General features: G+C 31.1%; 1 protein-coding gene across 1 annotated transcript in view; it reads right to left on the bottom strand.

The window, feature by feature from the left end:
- The window catches only part of LOC107437680 (uncharacterized), a 626528-nt gene that overhangs the window by 10114 nt on the left and 594789 nt on the right, over window positions 1-21625 (bottom strand). The window contains exons 31-45 of the mRNA XM_087151873.1: window positions 20624-20893; window positions 19892-20000; window positions 18860-19076; window positions 17717-17773; window positions 16516-16725; window positions 15997-16166; window positions 12891-13113; window positions 11220-11371; window positions 9285-9385; window positions 4138-4324; window positions 2374-2662; window positions 2176-2288; window positions 1517-1626; window positions 334-440; window positions 66-239 (exon numbers count right to left, since the gene is read on the bottom strand). Of these exons, the coding sequence (XP_087007999.1) occupies window positions 66-239; window positions 334-440; window positions 1517-1626; window positions 2176-2288; window positions 2374-2662; window positions 4138-4324; window positions 9285-9385; window positions 11220-11371; window positions 12891-13113; window positions 15997-16166; window positions 16516-16725; window positions 17717-17773; window positions 18860-19076; window positions 19892-20000; window positions 20624-20893 (2489 nt within the window). The remainder of the gene's footprint in view (window positions 1-65; window positions 240-333; window positions 441-1516; window positions 1627-2175; window positions 2289-2373; window positions 2663-4137; window positions 4325-9284; window positions 9386-11219; window positions 11372-12890; window positions 13114-15996; window positions 16167-16515; window positions 16726-17716; window positions 17774-18859; window positions 19077-19891; window positions 20001-20623; window positions 20894-21625) is intronic.

Below are 21625 nucleotides of genomic sequence, written 5' to 3'. Positions count from 1 at the left end.
AAAGGCAGTGATAAAAGAATACCCGGTATGTTTCAAAACTAAAATTTAATAACTAAGATATTTACTTTGCTTAAAATTTGGTTTTGTAAAGCTGTAAAACAGAAAGCTGAATTAAGGAGAAAGCACAGGCAGCAGGTTAGTCTTTGAGCTCCTGTGAAAAATGTTCTGGGTGGTGTACACAATACTGAATTCCACATACTGAAGTCATGGACATAAGCAATCATATTATTAAAGAAAAGCTGAAAAAAATGTAAATTTTCCTGTAAGTGTCATAATAACTTAAATCCTAAATAATATATAATTTAAAAAATTAATAAAAAATATAAAACTTACAGATGAAAATGTTGATGCTGTATCCGACAGCATTAATTCCCTTTCTATAAGACCATCATCTTTTTCAGCTGAAAGCCACTTGTAACAATTGAAGGTGTAACTGTAGCCTAAAAATGAGTAATAAAAATTGCTGTCACAAGAAAAGTAATCCAAACGAATTGAATAAAACTAATAACAGCAGAATCAGAAAATACATGCAATTTACAAAAATGTTGAAGATATTTGAGATGGATTAACAAATGAATTATTCTTCGCAATACTAGCAGATCAGGTTTAAATGCTGTGTGACCTTTAGTGTTAAATGTGGCAGCCAATATTCAACTGCAATATAATAGCGCTTTAACATAACATGTTTAAAAAACATTAAGGAATACAAGATCCAACTTTTGTCTACACGGGGAAAACAGTTGAATTTGGTGGCTTATCATGGCAATGATTGCAAAGAGACAAGCTATGAAATAAGGAACATGTGATTTACCAAGTATCAAGAGGCTAACAAATTGTGTAGCTATGCTGAGACTAAAGCCTCATTAATGCAGACATATAACATTAAGTACATGAATACCAATGTGGCCAGACTTATAATTAGCTATATTTTATATTAATTGTTTTACATTAATCATTTGATATAAATACATAATTAATAGCTTTTTTGCTTTGAATGAATCATGGATGAACAAATTTTTTATAGGAAAATTATTATTTTCGTGTAAAGGTTTAGGGTTTATGAACTTATATTTTTTTTAATGGATTGTGCTTGAATGTCAAGGTTTATTTTAACAATTCTAAACAATTTCAGGAAATAAATGATCTAAATTAAATGTAGAGTCTAACAGTGTGAGAGTCAGAGTTGGCTGTGCAGCATCAAACTCAAACAACATTAGAGGGATTTTGAACAATGAAATCATAAAATAAGTTAATTGCAAAATACAAAAGAAACATAAAAAGAATTCTTATTGTACCTCATGGGTACAAACTTGATATTTATCCAAAAAAATCTTTCTTAATAGGATGAAGAAATAAAATTGTAATATGTATGGATAAAGAGTTTCCATGTAAAGATACATTTGATTTTCAGATTGCAATAAATTAAAAAAATATATCAGATATATTTCATAAAAAATGACAAGTAAAAAAATCTATAAACTAAGTTCTTTTTTTTATCAAATGAAACATTATTTACTTGTTTCCAAATCTTTTATCAAAACATCTTTCAAATACCAGGATGGTGAAAGTCCATAATTATTATGCATTACTTCAATTTTCACAAGTGGACCCAGACTTTCAGGAGTGCTACAATATATAAAGTATTATGTAATTGTAAATTCTTGTACTTCAAAATAAAATAATTTGATTTACTATAGTTGATTATTACAAAGGTAATAAAAAAGTGTGAATAAATTAGTACCTGCAAAATTTAATGATGAATTTGTCTCACAAAATAACATAAATTTAATTCACAATGAAGAATTCAACATATTGTTAAGATAAAGTAATATTTCAGTTGTAAAAATATACTAATTATAAAGGATGTTCCGTAATAACTTCTCTTAATAGATATTTTAAGAATTGTACAAAATGAAGTAAAAAGAAAGCACACACAATCAGAAAAAAATTAAATGTTATCAAAATGTAAGAGCAACTACTGAGAAAAGCAGGACTAAAAATTTTATAACCTAAACACATTTATAAATACCTACATACAATATTTTACAAAAAAATGTCATTGAATGAATGAAAACTATTTAAAATATAAATAATAACATTATAAAATCGCACCAGATAAGGTCTTTCCTTTTAATATTGGCAAATAAAATAGAAAAAGAATTGAAATTGATTTACCTTAGTAAAAATAAATCTGTAGCTCCTTTCTGGAAGCAAAATTTCTTAGCATTAAAGCCAATGAGTTGCCTTGTTTCTGTAACTCCATGCATACCATGAAGAACAATAAAGACCTAAAACACGAACAATAATGAAAGATGTTATTATGAAATTTTTTTACTTATCAAGAGAGTTTGGAGAAAATCCAAATTGTCTTACTGAGGCTGTTGTTCCAGAAGAAAAATGCATTCCCGTTTTAGTACAGATTAAATATAACTGCTTGTGCTCATCTGAGTTGTCCCTCAGTGGTATAGGCGAATAGGAAAGGTTTATAGTACTATCTTTTCTATAATTTAATATGAGGAGGAGTATATATATAGCTAATAGAGCAATGAAAATAGTTAGAGGGAAGACATTGAAATAGGATTTCAATAAGTCATTTGTTGGAATCTGTAGGATATCAGCTTTTAGTGGGACAGAAAATCCAGCAATTTCAAGAGATGAGCATCTGTAATAAAGAAAGAATTAGTTTGTATATATAGAAATCAAATTTTACAAAATTCTATTTATTGAAAAAATAATAATGATTGAAACTAATACTTTTGAGACAAAAATGTAAAAACAATTACTACTTAAAAACTTGTTACAAACTATCAGCAAAAGTGGGTCATAATTAAAGATCATCAATTTTATTTAATTCAAAACACATTTATTACAGAAATTACAGAAATGTTTTTCTAATTCATAAATTTAAAGATAACAATTCATAAAAAATATGTTTCATTATACTCATTATGATATCCTTATGAAATACGAAGTAAAAAAAATATGTTTATTAAAGTGTATCCAATTAATGTTTGATTAAAAAAGCAAAAATCACCATTGAAATCCAACACATTATTATTAAGAGAGGTGGGTTAAAATAGCATCAAAATCTGTTTGATTGCAGAAAAAGCAGAGAGAAGATAGAATGCAACTATTAGATACAATTTTAAGTTATGCCTGGCTATCAAACAGTTCAATCTCTATAGTGATTCATCAAATTTAAATAGTGTTTTTTTCCCACTTAAATATTAACTTGCATTCCCTTATGTTTATACTTTAATGACTTTATTTTGACGAGGTTATTAAGGAGACTTCCTGTATACATAAAGATGATGAGAGGTATCATAAAATGTAATTATATACAGTGCAAAAAAAGGATCACCCTGAATAACTTTTGATCTAATTAACTGATCTTCACAACCTAGGACTCAACTTTAATGGCCCAAGGAGGCGATTTTAAACATGCTAACTAGTGAGTAAAGACTGCAGACGACATTTTAAGTTATGACATCAGACATAAAACAAACCTTTTTGAATAAATATACTTTTTTCCTGACGGATTAGAAATTTTGGGTAGTATGGTACAAATAGTTCAGGAAAGAGATCCAAAGTTTGGAAACCTTAATGTTAATTTTACTTTTTGTGTATTTCACTATGTATTGAGAACTTTTTGAGTGAATTGTAGAGTTTATGTACACAATTGTAAAATCCGCTTATCCAGAGATAATTCCATACAAACAATAACTTTTAGTAAATATTTATTACTCTATTTAATAATAGCCAAAAAATGTTTTAATTGTAAGGTATAAAATTTTTCATATAATTTTTAAGAATTTATTTTTTCATGGCAAAAGACAAAATTTGAGCAAAATTCGTTGAATAGTTCCTGAGAAATCAAATTTTACAGCTACAACTTTCTTAAAATTTGATATTTCAAGAATTATTAGACCAAATTCGCTAAAATTTTGTATTTTGCCATCTAAAATTATATTCTTCAATATGATGTAAAAAACTATACACCTTACAATTCAGCCTTTTTTCGACTCCAATTAAATAAAATGAGTACATAGATGTACAGTACATAGATAGCCAAAATATTGTGTTGGAATGTAATATTCTCAAATATAAATATTGTAAATAAAGTTGAAATTAACATACTTGCAATGAATCCAGTCCTTATTAGAAGAGTTTAAAGACTGACAACTTTCATGAGACCAGTAGCCGCGATCTTGACTGACACACATTTGTTTCCATATGTTGACATCTAATTCTAAGATGATGCTGTCTGTGTAGAGACTCTCTTCAAATTGGTACGTCCATACCGCAAAATAATATATGCCAGGCACTAGAAAATTAGTAAAAATTCTAAATGAAGTTTTTTAAAGTGGAGAAAATTGTTGTAAAATAAATATTAGTGTTGTGATAATCAATTTAGGCAGACATAATAACTTAATAAAGCTTTAATTAGCAAAATTAGGCTAGCCGCTGAGGACTACGTACTTATAAACATAAATAGTAAAACAATTGAAAATCAAGCACAGTTACAGTTAAAACAAGATGTTAATAAATATCACCACATTCACCCCGAGCTATTTTAAGAGTTCAGGGAGTGACTTGAATCAGTCAGTAACAAAGTCTGAAAGATAAGCAGGTGGTCTTCGTATTCTGGATGTAGTAGGAGGCAAAGTCTCTTCCTGTTTTGGTCTCAAAAATGAGTCAGTGTTTTCCGAAGAACAGGTCTCATCAAGTGAGGATTCCAAAGGTTGATCATCAGTAGCCTCGTGGGAGCTGTCAGCAAGTGGGGTTTTTAGTAGAGGGGTTGCTAGCATATCTGCATCAAGGGCCTTTTCAGGAAGTAACCCTCTAGGAGCCAGGTGACGGACATTAACAGTAGTTTCCCTGCCGTCAGGTAACCTGACATGAGCATATCCCGGATTAGCCTCCAACAGCTCCACTTCTTGAACCATGGGCTGATACTTATTACTACGATTGTGGTTTTTCATTAGAATTGGGCCAGGAATGGTGAGCCATGTAGGTAGAGAGCAGCCAGTGTGGGAGCGTCTCGGATGTGCAAACATTCTTTCATGAGGGGTCTCATTAGTGGCAGTACATAGTAATGATCTAATCGAGTGGAGAGCAGGTTGTAGCATGGCTTGCCATTGATTTGTTGGAAGCCCTTCAGATTTAAGAGCCAGCTCAATAGTTTTCCAAATTATGCCATTGTATCTCTCGACCTGGCCATTACCCGCTGGATTATAGGCTGTTGTTCGGCTGGTAGCAATTCCTTGAGCTGTCAGGTATAATTTTAGTTCGTGAGACATGAAAGAAGTGCCCCTGTCTGAGTGGATATATGCAGGCATTCCAAAAAGATAGAAGAGAGTCTGCAAACAGGAGATGACAGTTGAAGTTGAGATATCGGAGCACGGAAAAGCAAATGGGAATCTGGAGTATTCATCAACAATTGTCAAAAGAAATCGATGTTTAGAAGAGGATGGTAAGGGGCCTTTAAAATCTAAGTTGAGTCTTTCAAACGCTGAGGTTGCTTTGATGAGGACTCCAGAGTTTTTGATAAATTTTGGTTTCAATTCTCTGCAGATGTGGCAATTGTTGACAGTAGCTCTCACATCAGTGATTGAGTATGGTAAATTTTTAGAACGGATCCAGTGGAACATTCTGGTAACACCTGGGTGACAAAGAGAAAAGTGGAGGTCTTTAAGGTCAGAAACCTGAGGGACAATAGATGCAGACACTCTGGACAAAGCATCAGCAGTCGAATTCTTGCTTCCTGGGCGGTAGACAATATCAAATTTGAAGCAGGCAAGCTCAAGACGCCATCGCAGTATCTTCTCATTTTTTATTTTGCTATTGTGTTGTTGATTAAACATAAAAGAGACTGAGCGTTGGTCGGTAAACACCTCAAAGTGTCTCCCTATAAGGTAATGCCGCCAATACTTCAGAGATTCCACTATGGCATATGCTTCTTTTTCAATAGATGAATGTCTTTGCTCTGATTGATTTAGGGTACCTGAAAAAAAGGCTATAGGGCGACCAGCTTGGCTCAATGTTGCCCCAATGGCAAAGTCAGACGCATCAGTTTCTACACGAAATGTCATTTTCTATTGCAGCAAGAGATGCATTGGCTACATCATCTTTTACTGACTGGAAGGCTGTGGTAGCTTCCTGAGATAAAGGGAAAGAGTTGCAAGCCAAGAGGGGACGAATTTTTTTTGAGAAAGAAGGTATCCACCTTCCATGATGGGCGAACATTCCCAGAGCACGTTGCAATGAAGCAGTATCTTTAGGGACAGGTAGACTTAAGAGTGGCTTCAGACGTTCTGGATCAGGTTTAATATTTTTATTCTCAATTATGTAACCAAGTAGGGATATAGATTGAGAAGAGTAGTTACATTTTTCTTCATTTAGTGTAAGATTGAACTTGATTGCAGCAGATTTGAACCTTGCAAGATTTTCATCATGTTCCTGTTGGTTTGTACCACAAACAGTCACATCATCTAAGTAAGGGTAGGTATCTGTAAGACCTTCTTCTTGTACAATTTTATCAATTGTTCTTTGAAAGCATGCCACACCATTGGTAACTCCAAAAGGGACACGTTTAAACTGAAAAAGCTTTCCGTCTGCCTCAAAAGCAGTCATGTGTTTTTCAGAATCCAAAATCGGGAGCTGATGATATGCATTTCTTAAGTCTATTTTACTAAACACTTGGTAGGTAGCAACCTTAGATATGAGTTCCTCAATTTTAGGTAGAGGATAAGCATCTAACATTGTAAATCTATTGATTGTTTGAGAGTAATCGATGACCATCCTAGATTTTTTGTTTTCACCTTTCACCACAAAAGCTTGTGCTCTCCAAGGAGAGTTGCTGGGCTCGATGACCTCTTCTTCAATGAGTTTTTGTATCTCTGAGGTAATAAACCGCTGATCTTCTAGAGGGAGACGTCTTGACTTAGTTTGCACTGGTTTGCAATCAGGCGTCAGGTTAGAAAACAATGATACAGGTTGAATTTTAGCAACAGCTAATGAGCAAATTTGGAGGGGCGACTTGCTGCCGTCAAAATTGATGACTAAGGAGGAATGGAGTTTAAGAATGTCATGACCAATCAGAAAGTCAGCACATAAATTCTTCATAACCAGTACTTCAATCTGTTCATACTTGTGATCTAGAAGGTCAAGAGTTACAGTTGCACGCCCAACCACACTTGAGGTAACAGCAGAGTTGGCCATAGTGATAGTTCCAGAGTATGACTTCAGTTGAAGATTGCATTTCTCAACATGTTTATAGTTTAAGAAACTGAGTGAACTCCCAGTGTCTATTAGAGCAACCAATTTTACACTATTTACTGTAACAAATGTGAGGGATTTTTGGAGACAACCAGGGGCTGGCGACACAGAAGCAATTAGATGAGCAGAGGCAGTAGTATTTATTTTATGCCGAGTTTTCGCTCTACACACACGTTGATAGTGACCTTTTTTTCCACACGAATGACAAACACTGTTTCTAGCTGGACAGTTATTTCGTATATGATTATCACTATTACCACAGAAAAAACATGATCCACGAGGAATTGCTGCAAGGGTTTCTTTTTCAAAAGCATCATCAGTACAGTCTAGTGCAGCAGAAGGCATAGGTTGTGAGTTAGTGAGATATGAAGCAGAATGAGCTTCAGCCAGTTCAAGAGCACGGGCTTGGTTGACTGCATTGTCTAAAGTGATTGTTGTATTTTCGAGCAGACGCTCTCTTATGCGGGTATTCCGCAACCCTCTAATGAAAGCATCACGTATATACTCATTTTTATAAGTTTCAGCCGAGACTTGTGTGAAGTTACAGTTTTTACTTAGTTGCTTTAAAACTTGAAGAAATTCGTTAACAGTTTCATTAGATAGTTGGTTTCTTGAGGCCAAGCAATGACGAGCGAAAATTTCATTCCTCTTTACTACGTAGAGTGCATCCAAAACAGAGATAGCGGCCGAGTAGCTGGTGGCTTCACTTATTGACTGGAAAACATTTGCTGATACATAATTAATTAGGAGTGGGAGTTTATTATCTTCAGCAAGATTAGGCACCTTTGACAAAAAGTTTTCGAAAGTTTTCTTCCAATGTAGCCACTTATTTTCAGTGTTAGCACACGTGGGGTCGAAGTCGAAACGTTCCGGTTTCAGAAAGTATTCCATGACGATGAATACCAGTACTCACATTTATCAGAATATAATTTTGCTAATTAAATTGTTGTGATAATCAATTTAGGCAGACATAATAACTTAATAAAGCTTTAATTAGCAAAATTAGGCTAGCCGCTGAGGACTACGTACTTATAAACATAAATAGTAAAACAATTGAAAATCAAGCACAGTTACAGTTAAAACAAGATGTTAATAAATATCACCACAATTAGATAACGATATGTTTTAAAAATCATAAATTAACAAAAGACATTGGATGTCCTGTAATAATCTTTTCTTGAAAGATATTCTTTATACTCTTGTAAAAAAATGGAATAGTAAGAGACTCTGCACATTGGAGGTCACAGAACATCAAGTGTAAAGCAATACAAAATTCAAAATCCGACCACTCATTCTTAAGGTAAATAAGAACAAAGAAGAGATTAAAATCATCTATAGCCAGTTTAAATGAGAGTGGGTATTTCAAGGTGTTAGGTTGATTTTCTTGTTGCTTTGGAAACTTACAAAACAAAGAGAGAATCAAGAATGAATGTGACATGTTTCAAACAAAATGCTTTGGAAATATCTTAATTTACTGACTAAATAAAATATCTAACATTGAATTATATAGACAAACTAACGGTAAACACACAACTGCAATAGTTAAAAAACACAGATGGATGTGGGTGTAACATATTCTCAGAATGACATCATCAGACCCAATATGACTAGTGCTGACCTGGGTCCTGGGTGGCAAGAGGAAGAGAGGGCGACCAAAACTAACCAGGTGCCAAATAATCCTAAATGTTTTTGGATTGCTGAGTTTAGGAGTACCAGTGAAGCAGCACTGGACTCAGCCTCATGTGTCACTTGAAAGCAAGGAGAATTAAAGTCAAGTAAGTAAGAAGTTTCAAGAAAAAAAAACACTCAATGACTCAATAGACAAATCAGTGATCTCTAATGCTGTTCCTAATCTTATTTATGACCAATCAGATTCTGAAAAGAATTTTGTATTTTATACACTTAAATATTTATTAATGAATTCCATTGTGTAGAGTTTCTTTATTAAATGTTTTAGCATGGATTTTAAAATTTATCTATTTACTCTATATAATTACTTTAGTTACCTTTTATGTAGCTTTCTGGGATGAAGTAACTTTGATCAACAACATTGGGGGCTAAATTGTTTTTCCAATCATATTTCCATGGAGTTGGATAAGACTGATACCTTGAAAAATATAATTGCATGCGTACATTAAAAAACAAGTTTTCAATCACACACTGATTTAGGTACAAATTAATTGAGAACTGCAATATGAAAGAAAAATTCAAGTCATAAAACATATTTATTGCAAAATTTAAAGTTAGGAAAAGAATTTGTTCCCGATGTTAATATTTCAGATGAAATGGTTAATCCAAGGTTTTGGAGTAAGCCTACTCTAGGCACCTGAAACTTTGCTCACCTATTTTGAATGACGAGGTTGAGACAAATTTTCAGGTGGTTAGAATAGGCCCTTAAGAGTTGATACTAGTACTTCAACTGCTGCTATAGTCACCTATACTTGATCCCATATTAAAACTATTTCTTTGTTTCTGTAAAGGTTTTTAAAGAAAGAAGGTATGTATTCGTAATTAAAATTAAAAAAAAAAATTGAGTTTCTTGTCAAGAAAATTTTTTTTTATTTGAAAGAACTATTGTAGAAAATGTTATTAATGAAGAAAATGTATGAAATGCACATATAGATTCGTGATTGCGTTTCCAGTACATGACAGAAATATTATTAATCAAGTATATTCTTTGCTCTTTATTTTTAGCTTTTAATTAAAAAATAAATCTTACTAAATGATAGCGAAGTAAAACTGTTGTTTACTAAGATTATAAATTTTTTTTTGCTGGATAATAAATTATAATTAATGGTTATTCAAACAATGTTGATTGTCTAACTGATAAAAGTTTTTAAAAATAAGGGTTCTAATACAACTATTAAATTATGATCTCTCTTTTTAAAGAGCATAAGAAATAAACAAAAAATCATAATGCTTATTAGTTGTTATAATTTAAAAATCAAGCATCTAAAGATTTTTTAGTTGTATTGTCTTTTGTTTCCAATAAATTGTATTGTTTTCTGAATGAAAATGCACCTGGATTCTATCTCACTAAACGGTGTCGCCTACATTTGTTTAAAATCTAAACACCCATATGCAAGATGAAGAAAAAGTACTTGCAAAGTGGATCAACTTCTTCCCATTTTCTTCACTTCCGTCATCTTCTGGAAAGGATATATCTGGTAAGAAAGCAAAATTACAAAAAGAGAAAAAATGTAATCTCAAAGTGGATCATCTACTAAGAATGGTCTCGAAATTCAGAAGGAAAACACACACCGAATTCGCCTGAAACTTTGCTCAACTGAATACTACATCACATGTTGAGACAAGGCTCCGGGCTGATGCGGTGCGCATTATCAGGAAACCAAGTGATCAAGGAAGCTTTCTTTGTTGGTCACTCAGTTCTCAACTGAAACTTCATCCGACCATTTGGGAACAATGCTACACATTAAAGAAGTTGTTTCACACACAAATTTATTTTATAAATACAAATTAATTCATAGTAATTACAATAATTTATTACATGCATCATAAAAGAATATTAATTTTTTTTAAACTTTAAGCAAAATATAAATTTGCTGGGTAACAGCTATAAAAGAATGTCATGTCTATAAATTTATAGTTTAATAATAATAATAAAAAAAACCCTTAGAAGAGTAAAAAAATTATAGGAATTAAAATTCTCAATTTTCTAAAAAAATATTAAAATATTAGCGCTTATGATGTAAAATTTACAACTTGTCCATTTACTGTTTCATTTGAGTAGTTATACCTCATATAAAACTATCAAAAAAAGATTATAATAAAAAAATTACAATATTGATACATTTGTATCAATATATGTATTTATATAGTTTTGCAAATTTATTTTTATTTAGACAATGTATAATAAACATATAAAAATGGTTATAGAATACTACAGTTTGATTAAAATTAATTTATGAAAAAAAAGTTACCTAAAATAAACTTGTGTAGAATGTTTAATGTTAGCCATATTTGGAAAATGAAATCTGACATGGAATAGGAGTGAATAATATGTGTCTTCTTCTGTAATATTAACCTTGTAAATGTACACAGTATTGCTGCGTAGGATGACTTTTTCGAATACCTAAGAATAGAGAGAAATTAATAATAATAATAAAAATCACATTCAATGCTTGCAAACTTATTATGAAGTTGGACAAATAATTTAATGCGTATCTCAGTTATGTATAATTCAGTTTTCAGAACAATCAAGATACAAGGTGCTTGGCTATGTCAGACTTAAATACATAATTTTAAAATCTTTGTCAAAAAATAAAATAAAAAACATAGATTAAGCTGCACACTATAAAACTTAAGCACAGAAAAAACAACAATGTTATCTAAACCTACTATTTAGAACATAACAATAATGTGGAAGATGGGATTAAAAATATCAAAACCAGTTAGAATACCTTGAAGCTTCTAAAAGTGGAAATTTACCTCCTTTCAGTTTCTTCTGGCAACTTAAATGATTTTGATGTGTTTTAAGCCTCCCCTTCCACAATAGTGATTTGTCAGGTTTTGATAATGCCTACTATTAAAAACACATCATAAATAAGGAAGATAAGATTAAAAATATTTAAACCAGTTTGAATGCCTTGCAGCTTAAAAAAAATGGCCGTTTACCTCCTTTCAGTTTCCTCTGACATTAAAAAAAAAAATTGATGTTTCTAATTCCACTTTCCATAATAGAGATTTGTCAGGGTTTAATAATGTTTCAATGTTTCCACTCTAATATGAATAATTTTTCAATTTATTTTTGATACATATACTAAAAATATGTATTAAAGGCAGTATTTGCAGAACACTCAGCATAATATTCCTAGAAAACTAGTAAAAACAACATTAACACATTTATATCTAAGACAACCAAATTAAAATTTAAATGAGAAAAAGGTTATCAAAAGAAGAAGAATCATTATCAAGGTCATTTGATTGTTGCAAGATAGGTGATAAAAAGAGGTGAAAATGATTTTTATAACAGCATCTTTCAGTTTAATTATATGTTAAACAAATATCATAAAAATAATACATATTCAGAAAGAGAAATTAATAACTTGCTGAAAACTTTCATTTTGAATGTCCTAAAACTACATTTTTTAACAGATGTTTTATGAACCAATTTAAGCAAACTTTTACAAGGTTGTTAATTCATGTCTTTCTTGTTAAAACTGATAGCTCTGTTGAAATCTACTGATTTAAAATTGTTTTTTTATATGTAAGCAAATTTTTGGCCACAAATAAAAGCTTTTTACGTTTCGTTAATTTACACAATAATTAACATCCCATAGGAGAAAAATGTACACCAGTTTTAGGTTTTGTGCATATCATCAATGTAATCATGTTTCTTAAAATCGTAGACAGAAGTAAAAAGAATACATTTCCTAAGAATTTGAGCGCATGGGGAATTTAATGTTGCAAGAGTTAGAGGTAGTAGTGCTGCACCAAACAATAACAACAGAACAGAGTCATAATATCAAAATCAGATAGTGTTATAAACTAAGCCTGACACAAAATCAAACTGTGGAACAAAATAAGAGTTATGCACTGAAAGCTATTAAAAAGAAGACATCATGCAAGCAATAAATAAAAGTATATTTTACCTCATTGTGGTTGAAGCGAAAAAACTGTGCATTGACATGTGTTGTTTTTCCAACATCCACAACTTCAGAATGATCACAATCAGGCAATGTCACCAGTATCGATGCAATTTTTGAAAAATGAATAGGTGCAAGTTTACTTTCATTTGGTATTGTAGCATAATCAAACTCTTGAACAATCAAGGAAGTACAGTTCTCTTTATCATCACAATTTGTGTGGAAGCAGCTGAAACATTAGAAGAGAAATTGGTCAAGGAACTAATTATAAGATGAAAGTGGAATCATAATTAGTCTTCATAACTTATTACCTAGTTTAGAAATATTAAAATGATATGTGATTTTATTTCCCATGAAAGGAAGTTCTTAAAAAATAACCAACAATAATGACCACCATATTAACCTGATTTGAATCATAACCCATTTTGGAGACAAAGATTTGGGATAATACCCCATAGAAATTTATAGTTATGACTTTTAAACCACAGAGAGCCTCTTAGAAAATTTGCAAATAAGTAACTGGCAGTTTTGATGCTAATATTAAAGTCTTTGATAGTTTCATCATCAGTAGCTCGACAGTCCTCGGTGGACCCTGGCTTTCTCAAGAAGACTGCACCAGTCCTTTCTTCTGCATGCCACGGCTTTCCAGTCTCTGACCTTGATTGTGTTAAAGTCTCTTTGGAGGCAATCTGCCCATCTCAGTCGGGGTCTGCCTCTCTTTCTAGCTCCAGTTGGCCATGCCATAAATATTCTTTTAGTTGTTCTGTCATCATTCATTCTTACAATGTGTCCGGCCCATTTCATGCGCTGAATCTTATGGTACTTCAGAATGTCCGGTTCTCTGAATATCCTGTAGAGTTCAGAGTTAGTTCTCCTTCTCCACACTCCCTTGTCACACACACCACCAAAAACGGACCGGAGTATCCTCCTCTCGAAAGCAGCGATGGTCCTCTCATCAGCTTGGGACAAGGTCCAGGTTTCAGATGCGTAAGTGAGAACTGATCTTATTAGGCTTTTGTATATTAGCAACTTGGTGTCTCTTTTAATGTTGTCAGATTTAAGGAATTTTCTTATGCCATAAAAGCACTTGTTGGCTGCAGTTACTCTCTTCCTTACTTCTGTGGAAATTGAGTTTTCGGAGTTGATTTCAGAGCCAAGGTAGGTGAAAGAGCTCACCTTTTCAAACTTATACTCTCCAATCTCGATGTGCGTGGATGTATCGGTATAGTTGATACATTGCATATACTTTGTCTTACTCTGATTAATTGAGAGGTGCATTTTTTTGGCCTCTCTTTCCAGGTCCAGGAATGCCTGCTTTAGGTCTTTAGGCATTCTTGCTATGATATCAATATCATCAGCATAGGCCATAATTTGAACAGATTTTGAGAAAATAGTTCCTCTAGTGTTAATTCCTGAATCTCTTACTACTTTCTCAAGAGCAAGATTGAAAAGAAGGCATGCTAATGCGTCGCCCTGTCTTATGCCATTTTTTATTTCAACAGGTTCAGATAAGTTTCCCTGTATTTTGACTCTCAATTTGGTGTCATTTAATGTGAGGGATATTAGTTTCACAAGTTTTTCAGGAATGTTAAAATGTCTCAGAGCGTCGATAAGCAGTTCTCTATTAATGCTATCATACGCTGTTTTGAAATCAATAAAAAGGTGATGTGTATTGATTTGGAATTCCTTAGTCTTTTCAAGAATATGCCGGAGGTTATATATTTGTTCAATTGTGGAACGATCCTTGCGAAATCCACACTGGTAATCCCCTATGATGTTTTCGGCATATGAAGATAGTCTGGTGAAGAGAATATTAGAGAAGATCTTATAGGTAGTACAAAGGAGGCTTATACCTCTATAGTTAGAGCAGTCGAGGACATCTCCTTTTTTATGAATGGGACAGACAGTGCTGAGCTTCCACTCTTGGGGAAGTATTTCAGTCTCCCACACTGATAGCATAATGTGGTGAATGTCTTTAATTGCATCTTCTCCAGCATTTTTTAGTAATTCTGGTGGAATGGTATCTGGGCCAGGGGCCTTATGGTTTTTTAACTTTTTTATTGCTTCCACAACTTCAGCAAATGATGGTGGATCGATCATTTCTTGATTGGTATTTTGAGAGAAGTTGGAAGCACTTGGTGGGTGATCCATGTTCAGTAGGTCATGAAAGTGTTCTTTCCACCTTTCCATTATCTTAGATTTGTCACTCAGTATTTCCCTGTTCTTATTTCTGCAGAGAGCTGTTCTAGGTTTAAAATCTCTGCGACCAAGGTTGATCTCACGATAGAAAGCTCTGCTTTCATTTGATCTTTTGAGATGTTCAACATCTCGCGGTAGATCCTCGTGGAATTTCCTTTTCTTGGTCCGATGAACTCTCTTTTCTTCTCTTCTAGCAGCCCTGTACTCTTCTACGGAGAGTCTTGAGTGCTTTCTACTAAGCATTTTTTGGTATTATGAGTCAATCTTTTTTTGGGTAACTATGTGGCATTCAGCGTCAAACCAATCCATTCTCTCTGCTTTCCCAACGTTACCCACAACAGTTTTGCCTGTTTCAACAACAGTATTAGAGAACACGCTCCATTTTTCATCAATGTCTTCAATGCAGTAGATGTTCTTATTTCTAAGAGCGTCTGATAGCCGGGATTGATATGTGTGTTTGATCTCCGCCTCCTTAAATTTATCACAGTTGAGCTTTTCAAGTCGTTTACCATTTACGTGCATTGGAGATTCTAGCCCTTAATTTGGCTTTGACTAGGTAATGATCAGAATCAAAGCACGCTCCACGGTATGAGCGGACATCTAGGACATCTGACATGTGTCTACTATCAATCAGAAGGTGGTCAATTTGATTGAATGTTTCTTCATCTGGGGATTTCCATGTCATTTTATGTATTCTCTTGTGTGGGAAGAGGGTGCTAGATACCACCATATTGTGTTTGGCGGCAAAGGTCTTTGATAGTTTATTAAACCTTAAAATTATAACGTATATATGTCCAAGTCATTTTTCATCACCCTTTATAATATTTTCAAGTTTTTGTCCAATATTTTTTGTTTTACAGAGATCTCAAATAGAGCAACTTCGTATTTTAACTGTCATAAAAATTAATATTACCTTTCGAACTGTTCAGAAAAATCTTCAGCAATTTCAATAGAAGTACTTTTCAATTTCAAGTGCAAAGGTTTATGCATTTTGGTGCTTGTTATATGCAACAAACTTGTTAAAGTGTGAGGAACTTCAAAATGAATAGGTTCTTCAGTTAAATGACGAGTTTTCAACTTTTCCTGAAAAAAAAAATACAGGATTTTAAATAAAAAAGGAACAAATAAATTATTTAAAGTTTTTTTCATTAAAATAATATATTTAGGTCAAAGATTTAGGTACTTTGAAAAATATTGAGACATCAGCATTTATTAATGTTTTTCCATGTCATTTATTTTATTGTTCAGATTTAATATTAGAAGAATAATTAAAGTTTGTGTTCAATGCTCAATACATTTTACGAATACAAATTATTTTTATACAATTGCATATGATTCAAACTAAAATACAAAGAATGATCTCCTTTTAAATTGGAAATTACCAAGAAAATAGAATAATGTACTAATTGCATGTTATAAATATTGTCCTCACTTGTATTTCCTTAATAAAAAATTCTCTAGATATATAAATGAGTTCCTCATTTCGGTATGGAGTTGAATGAGATGCAAATGCTAACTTTGACAGAAAGATGAAAATGTTTCTTTCAAGTACTTCCAATGAATAGTCGCCAAGAAGCATGTGCTTTAACAGGTAGATTTTCTTGTAAATATTGAAGGCTCTTTGAATTTCAAACATTGAAAGCTGAAAAAACAAGATCTTTGTACTTGAAACTAATAAATTAATAAAAATAAAATTCAATAACTCATAATTTCAACTAATGATAAGTTCAAACATTTTATTAAGTCAGCGTTATAATTAATGCATATACTAAACAAGATGTTTCATATCCATCGCCCTTAATACAAATTTTCGAAGTGCTTTTTAGAACTATATACAACCTCAGAAATTCTATTAAACTCTTTAAAAATCTCAATTAAAGAAAAAAAGATTAAAAATATCAACACCTGTTTCATTGCTAGATGTTCATTGCGACCTGTTCAAAAATAACTTTTTTCTCACAATCCATTTGCTTTCAATGTTCTTAATACTGCCTCCCTCAATAGTGATTTCTGAGATATGTATATTGTTTTTTTTTCTATGTTTATTTGTAAAACCCAAACACAAATTTAATTTTAACTCCCATTTTGAATAGTGTTAATCATTGGGTACCAAAAAAGTATAGCAAATTTCTTTGATTGATGAAAACTTTTAACAGATTTTTAAGAATCAAATACACGCATTAGAGAAATGCTGAAATCTTATTAAATGTTGATATTAGTTTGAATCATTAGTTGAAATACAAATGTTGATATTAGTTAGATTTAATGAAAAATTAGATTTTATCTTTCCTGTATACTTTTGAGTTTTAAAAATTAATAATTTTTGCTAATACTATATACATGTTTTATTCAAAAGTAAAAAAATATTTTTAACAAATTTAGTTATCTTTACTGAACTATTAAATTGAAAAGAAAAGAAAAAAAAAACATGATAGCAAAAGTAAATTAGCATAAAATTAATTTACTGCAAATAATAAAGTGTTTAGTTTTGTTTATAACAATTGCTTGTGACTTTCGAATGTTGCAGATTTAATTAAAATATTTAAATATTTAATGAATTCTAAAACAGTTAAAAGACATTAAACTCATTTTAAGAAAAGAATCATATAAGAAGAACAACAATGAACTTTTACCTCATTTGTGTTCTGTATAATTTCACTTAGACAAGATAAGGCTTGGACTGCTTCAACCTTAAATATTCAAAACAAACAATTAATTTATAGCAAAACGAAAGTTAATGTAGAATTTTATGTATAATTAAAATGAATTTCCTATGATAAACATATTACCTAGAATTTTTTTATCATTTATTTTCACATCATTTCATAGGAGACATAAATAATAAAAAATGCTCATAAACAATAAAATCAGAGTGTAATTATTATGTTTTCAAACAAGAAAAATACAAAAATGCTATTGAAATCTAATGAATCACTACCAATGAAGAAGGGATTAAAAACATCTAAGCTTGTTTTATTGCCTGAGGAAACAGAGGAATTGAAAGGCAATTATTATAAACATCTAAGTTTCTCCCAAACAAAAATATTGAATTTTGATGTTCTTTCATCTCGTTATCCTTCCTTTGACAGATTAATTTTATGTTATGATTGGTGATGAACTGAATTTACGACTATAAATATTCAACTATAAGACCTTGTAATTTTGAACTCAACCCAGAAGACAAAGATACTGCTTGATCAAACTTTGGGACAAACTAGCTTTCAAGGAGGACTTTTGATGGAACTAACCTGCATTTGCGTTACATGGAGAAAAAACCCGTGAAAACCTTCCACGGTTAGCCCAATGACAAGGGGATTCTAACCTTGATCTCTCTACCACTAAGGATATTTTAAGCTAGCACTGAAGTCGGTGCTAGCCGGAAGCAGAATTATGCCTTGCCACTTCTGGGATTTGCAGTAAGGTGACCTGGGATTCAGGGAAAGGCAAAGGGTCTATCCCCTGAGCCACTCCGGCTCTGACAGATTTGCATAAACTTTTCATTTCATTACTTCTGCACCTAAATAATAATTTTTGATCCTCAACGTGTTTTGTATATTCTGTCTTGGCAAGGATTCTTAACATGGCTAATCAATTTTTCTTAACTTGCTTATACAACGATTCAAGATGGAAACATGATTTAACTAAATCACGAAAATTCAATGTCAAATAATAATATGGCAAGTTTGTTAACAAAGTAATGATATAATGAGGCAAGCTTTCATTGGCTTTTTAAGCATGTGTTGTTAAAAATATAGATATGAATTTATAAAGATTACCTTGCTGATTATTTCCATGTTATCAATTATTTCCAAAAACTTAAGCTTAATTTTCTGAAGCAAGGTTCCATCTTCTGAACTTTTCAAACTGACTCCTGTGAATCTGTGATGGTTTAGAGATGAAGAATATGCATGGACTCTGTGTAAAACGGCTTGATTTTGTTTCTCTTCCAAGTATTTTGTTAAAGTAGAACCAGGATGAAATGTTTCATTGTACCTACATTAGAGACATATCTTTTATTTTAAAATGTAACTTAATGATTCTAAGCACGGTGGGTGCATACTTATCATCATTATTATTTAGCTATTTGGAAATAAATTTTTTTTATTCGAAAACTTATTAAGTCTTTGCATATAAAGGATAGCATTTATTAAGAAGCTGTTATTAAATATTACTAGTTGGTATTTAATAATTCTTTTAACTAAAATTCATACGCCCAAAAAGTAATTATTTGGCCTGTTATTTGGCATCCACAATACATGGCTATTTTTGAGAAAGAAGTTTTTAAAAGTTTTCTCCATCGCATAAGACTTAACAAATTAATTTACAATTATGATAACTTATAAATTTTATTTGTAATTTCTTACTTTGTATTTTTAATTATTCATTTATTTATTATAAAATTATGGTATATATAGATAAATGATAAATAAAATTTTATATATTTATATGTATTCAATTAAAATGTCAGGTTAATCAAAACATTTTTTAGGCCAAATTTTTAAAAAACTTTCAGGGATATAATTTATTGCATATTGGTGTAAAATTACTTTATCTTTAAGTTTTCTTTTAAAATCAAAATGATTAATTAATTAATTTTTATTTTAAGATTAAAATATGCAATATTAAAAAAAATATTCTTAAAAAATTTAAGTTAAACGATATAAAAAAATTCAAGAAGTTAAAATTAAAATATAATTGTATTATGTTTTAATTTTAACTTCTTGTAATAGTACACACAATTAATCTCAAAATGGATACAAGTCTTACAATTATTCTTAATATGTAGCGGAAAGAAAATCTTTACTTACACATATTGAATTAAAGATGAATTAATGGACAGAGGTTCAACTTTGCGAATTAATGAGCAAACATTGGTTGTAGCATTTATACTATCTTTTATAACCACATTAACATAAACTGAAATAAAATGAGAAAAAAATTGCTTATTAACATGTGATAAATAAAGATTTTAAATCAAGCCATCAGTTTAAAGAAAATTAATTATGTTCTTGTATTGTTCTCAAAGAAATAGAAGAGAGGAGTAATGTTATATACAATGTTTGTTAACAATTTAATATAATTTTTTTAAAAAATATTTAAATTTTTTTTTCTTATAGAAATGCAATAAAAAGTATTTGACTAAAATGATGCATCTCATGTACCCCAAAATCTGGCAACAAAGAGAATAAAATTTAGAGAAGGTTAGGGCCCCCTCTAGGCTGTCATGCCAATGAAGATCACTCCAAAACAAACTTTTTATAGTAAAATAAGACATATTAAGAAGAGAAGGAAAATATGTGTACAAAATAGAAAATATTGTTTATTAATGGCACACACTTTTAATTTAATATTAAAAATATTAGTAAAAGAAAGTAAAAATTATGTTTCTGGTGTGAAAATTAGTAAAAGCTCATTAAATATGAGTTGTATTTAACTAAAAGTATATATTAAGTACTGTCATCACAAAACACCCTGAATATTATCACATATTCATTTTACATGCATATTATATATAATAGCATACTTATGATTAAATTTACCATTATAGGAATCAGAAGCTAAGCCAGCAGGAAGTATGAACTTGGCATTTCTATTCAGACCATAGTATATCAAATGTCCCGGATCATCTTGATACAGAGAGTATCTCAGTTCGTAAAACAGAGGTTGATGCGCACTCTTCCATTCAAAACAGTGAAGTTGGAAATTGAAATTCAAACTGTACCCCTTAACGGGCATCAAGGTACAACGTCCATTCACAGGACCAACATTAACTCTAATGTATTCCATAGCAAAACCTTCCAGATTGTTTTCTAAAAGAATGGAAAAAAATTATTACATTTAAAAGAAATTTACAATAGAAACATTCTCATCAAGTATAATTAATAACAAATGAAACTTACGAATTATGTTCAGTGTTCAGTAATGAATTAATAACAAACGAAACTTATGAATGAAATGATTGTGAACAGGGTACATATTTAGAAATGTACGTCCAACTCCTTTCTATAAATTTGTAAAAGTTTTGCAAAAAAAAAAGTAAAAAAACTTATTACATTAGGGGTTGCAAATTAAAATTAAAGATTAATCATTATCAACATATAACAGAAAAAAGATGGAATTGAAATGTGCAAAAAATAGCTTACTTGAAGAAAAGAAAGATGAAAAAGAATATTTTAAGGGTGATCATTACAGAACACCTTGAATAAATTTTCAGATTTCAGGTAATGGTATTAGCTGAAATCAAATATGGATTTTAAAAGTGGCTGAGCAAAATAAATCAATAATTTGTAATTAAAAATACTTTATGACTAACCGATACAGTTGACACATGTGTAAAGATATAAAATAGACTAGATTAAATATAAAGAATAATTACATTAGATAGAAAGTGAACTATAAGAGATAATGTATGTACATATATTAACTATTTAATAACTTTATAATAGGTTTATAAACCTTTGTTAGTTTGAGGACTACCTTGGCAACCTTAAAAATTTATAAGTAAGTAATGGTATTAATATTTAAGAAAATTATTAACCTAA

The sequence above is a fragment of the Parasteatoda tepidariorum genome, chromosome 9 (assembly GCF_982258835.1).
Source record: "Parasteatoda tepidariorum strain Cologne lab strain chromosome 9, Ptep-v5.0, whole genome shotgun sequence".
Lineage (NCBI taxonomy): Eukaryota > Metazoa > Arthropoda > Arachnida > Araneae > Theridiidae > Parasteatoda > Parasteatoda tepidariorum.
The sequence above is the reverse complement of the archived record's forward strand: the minus strand, read 5'-3'. Positions and strand labels throughout refer to the sequence as shown.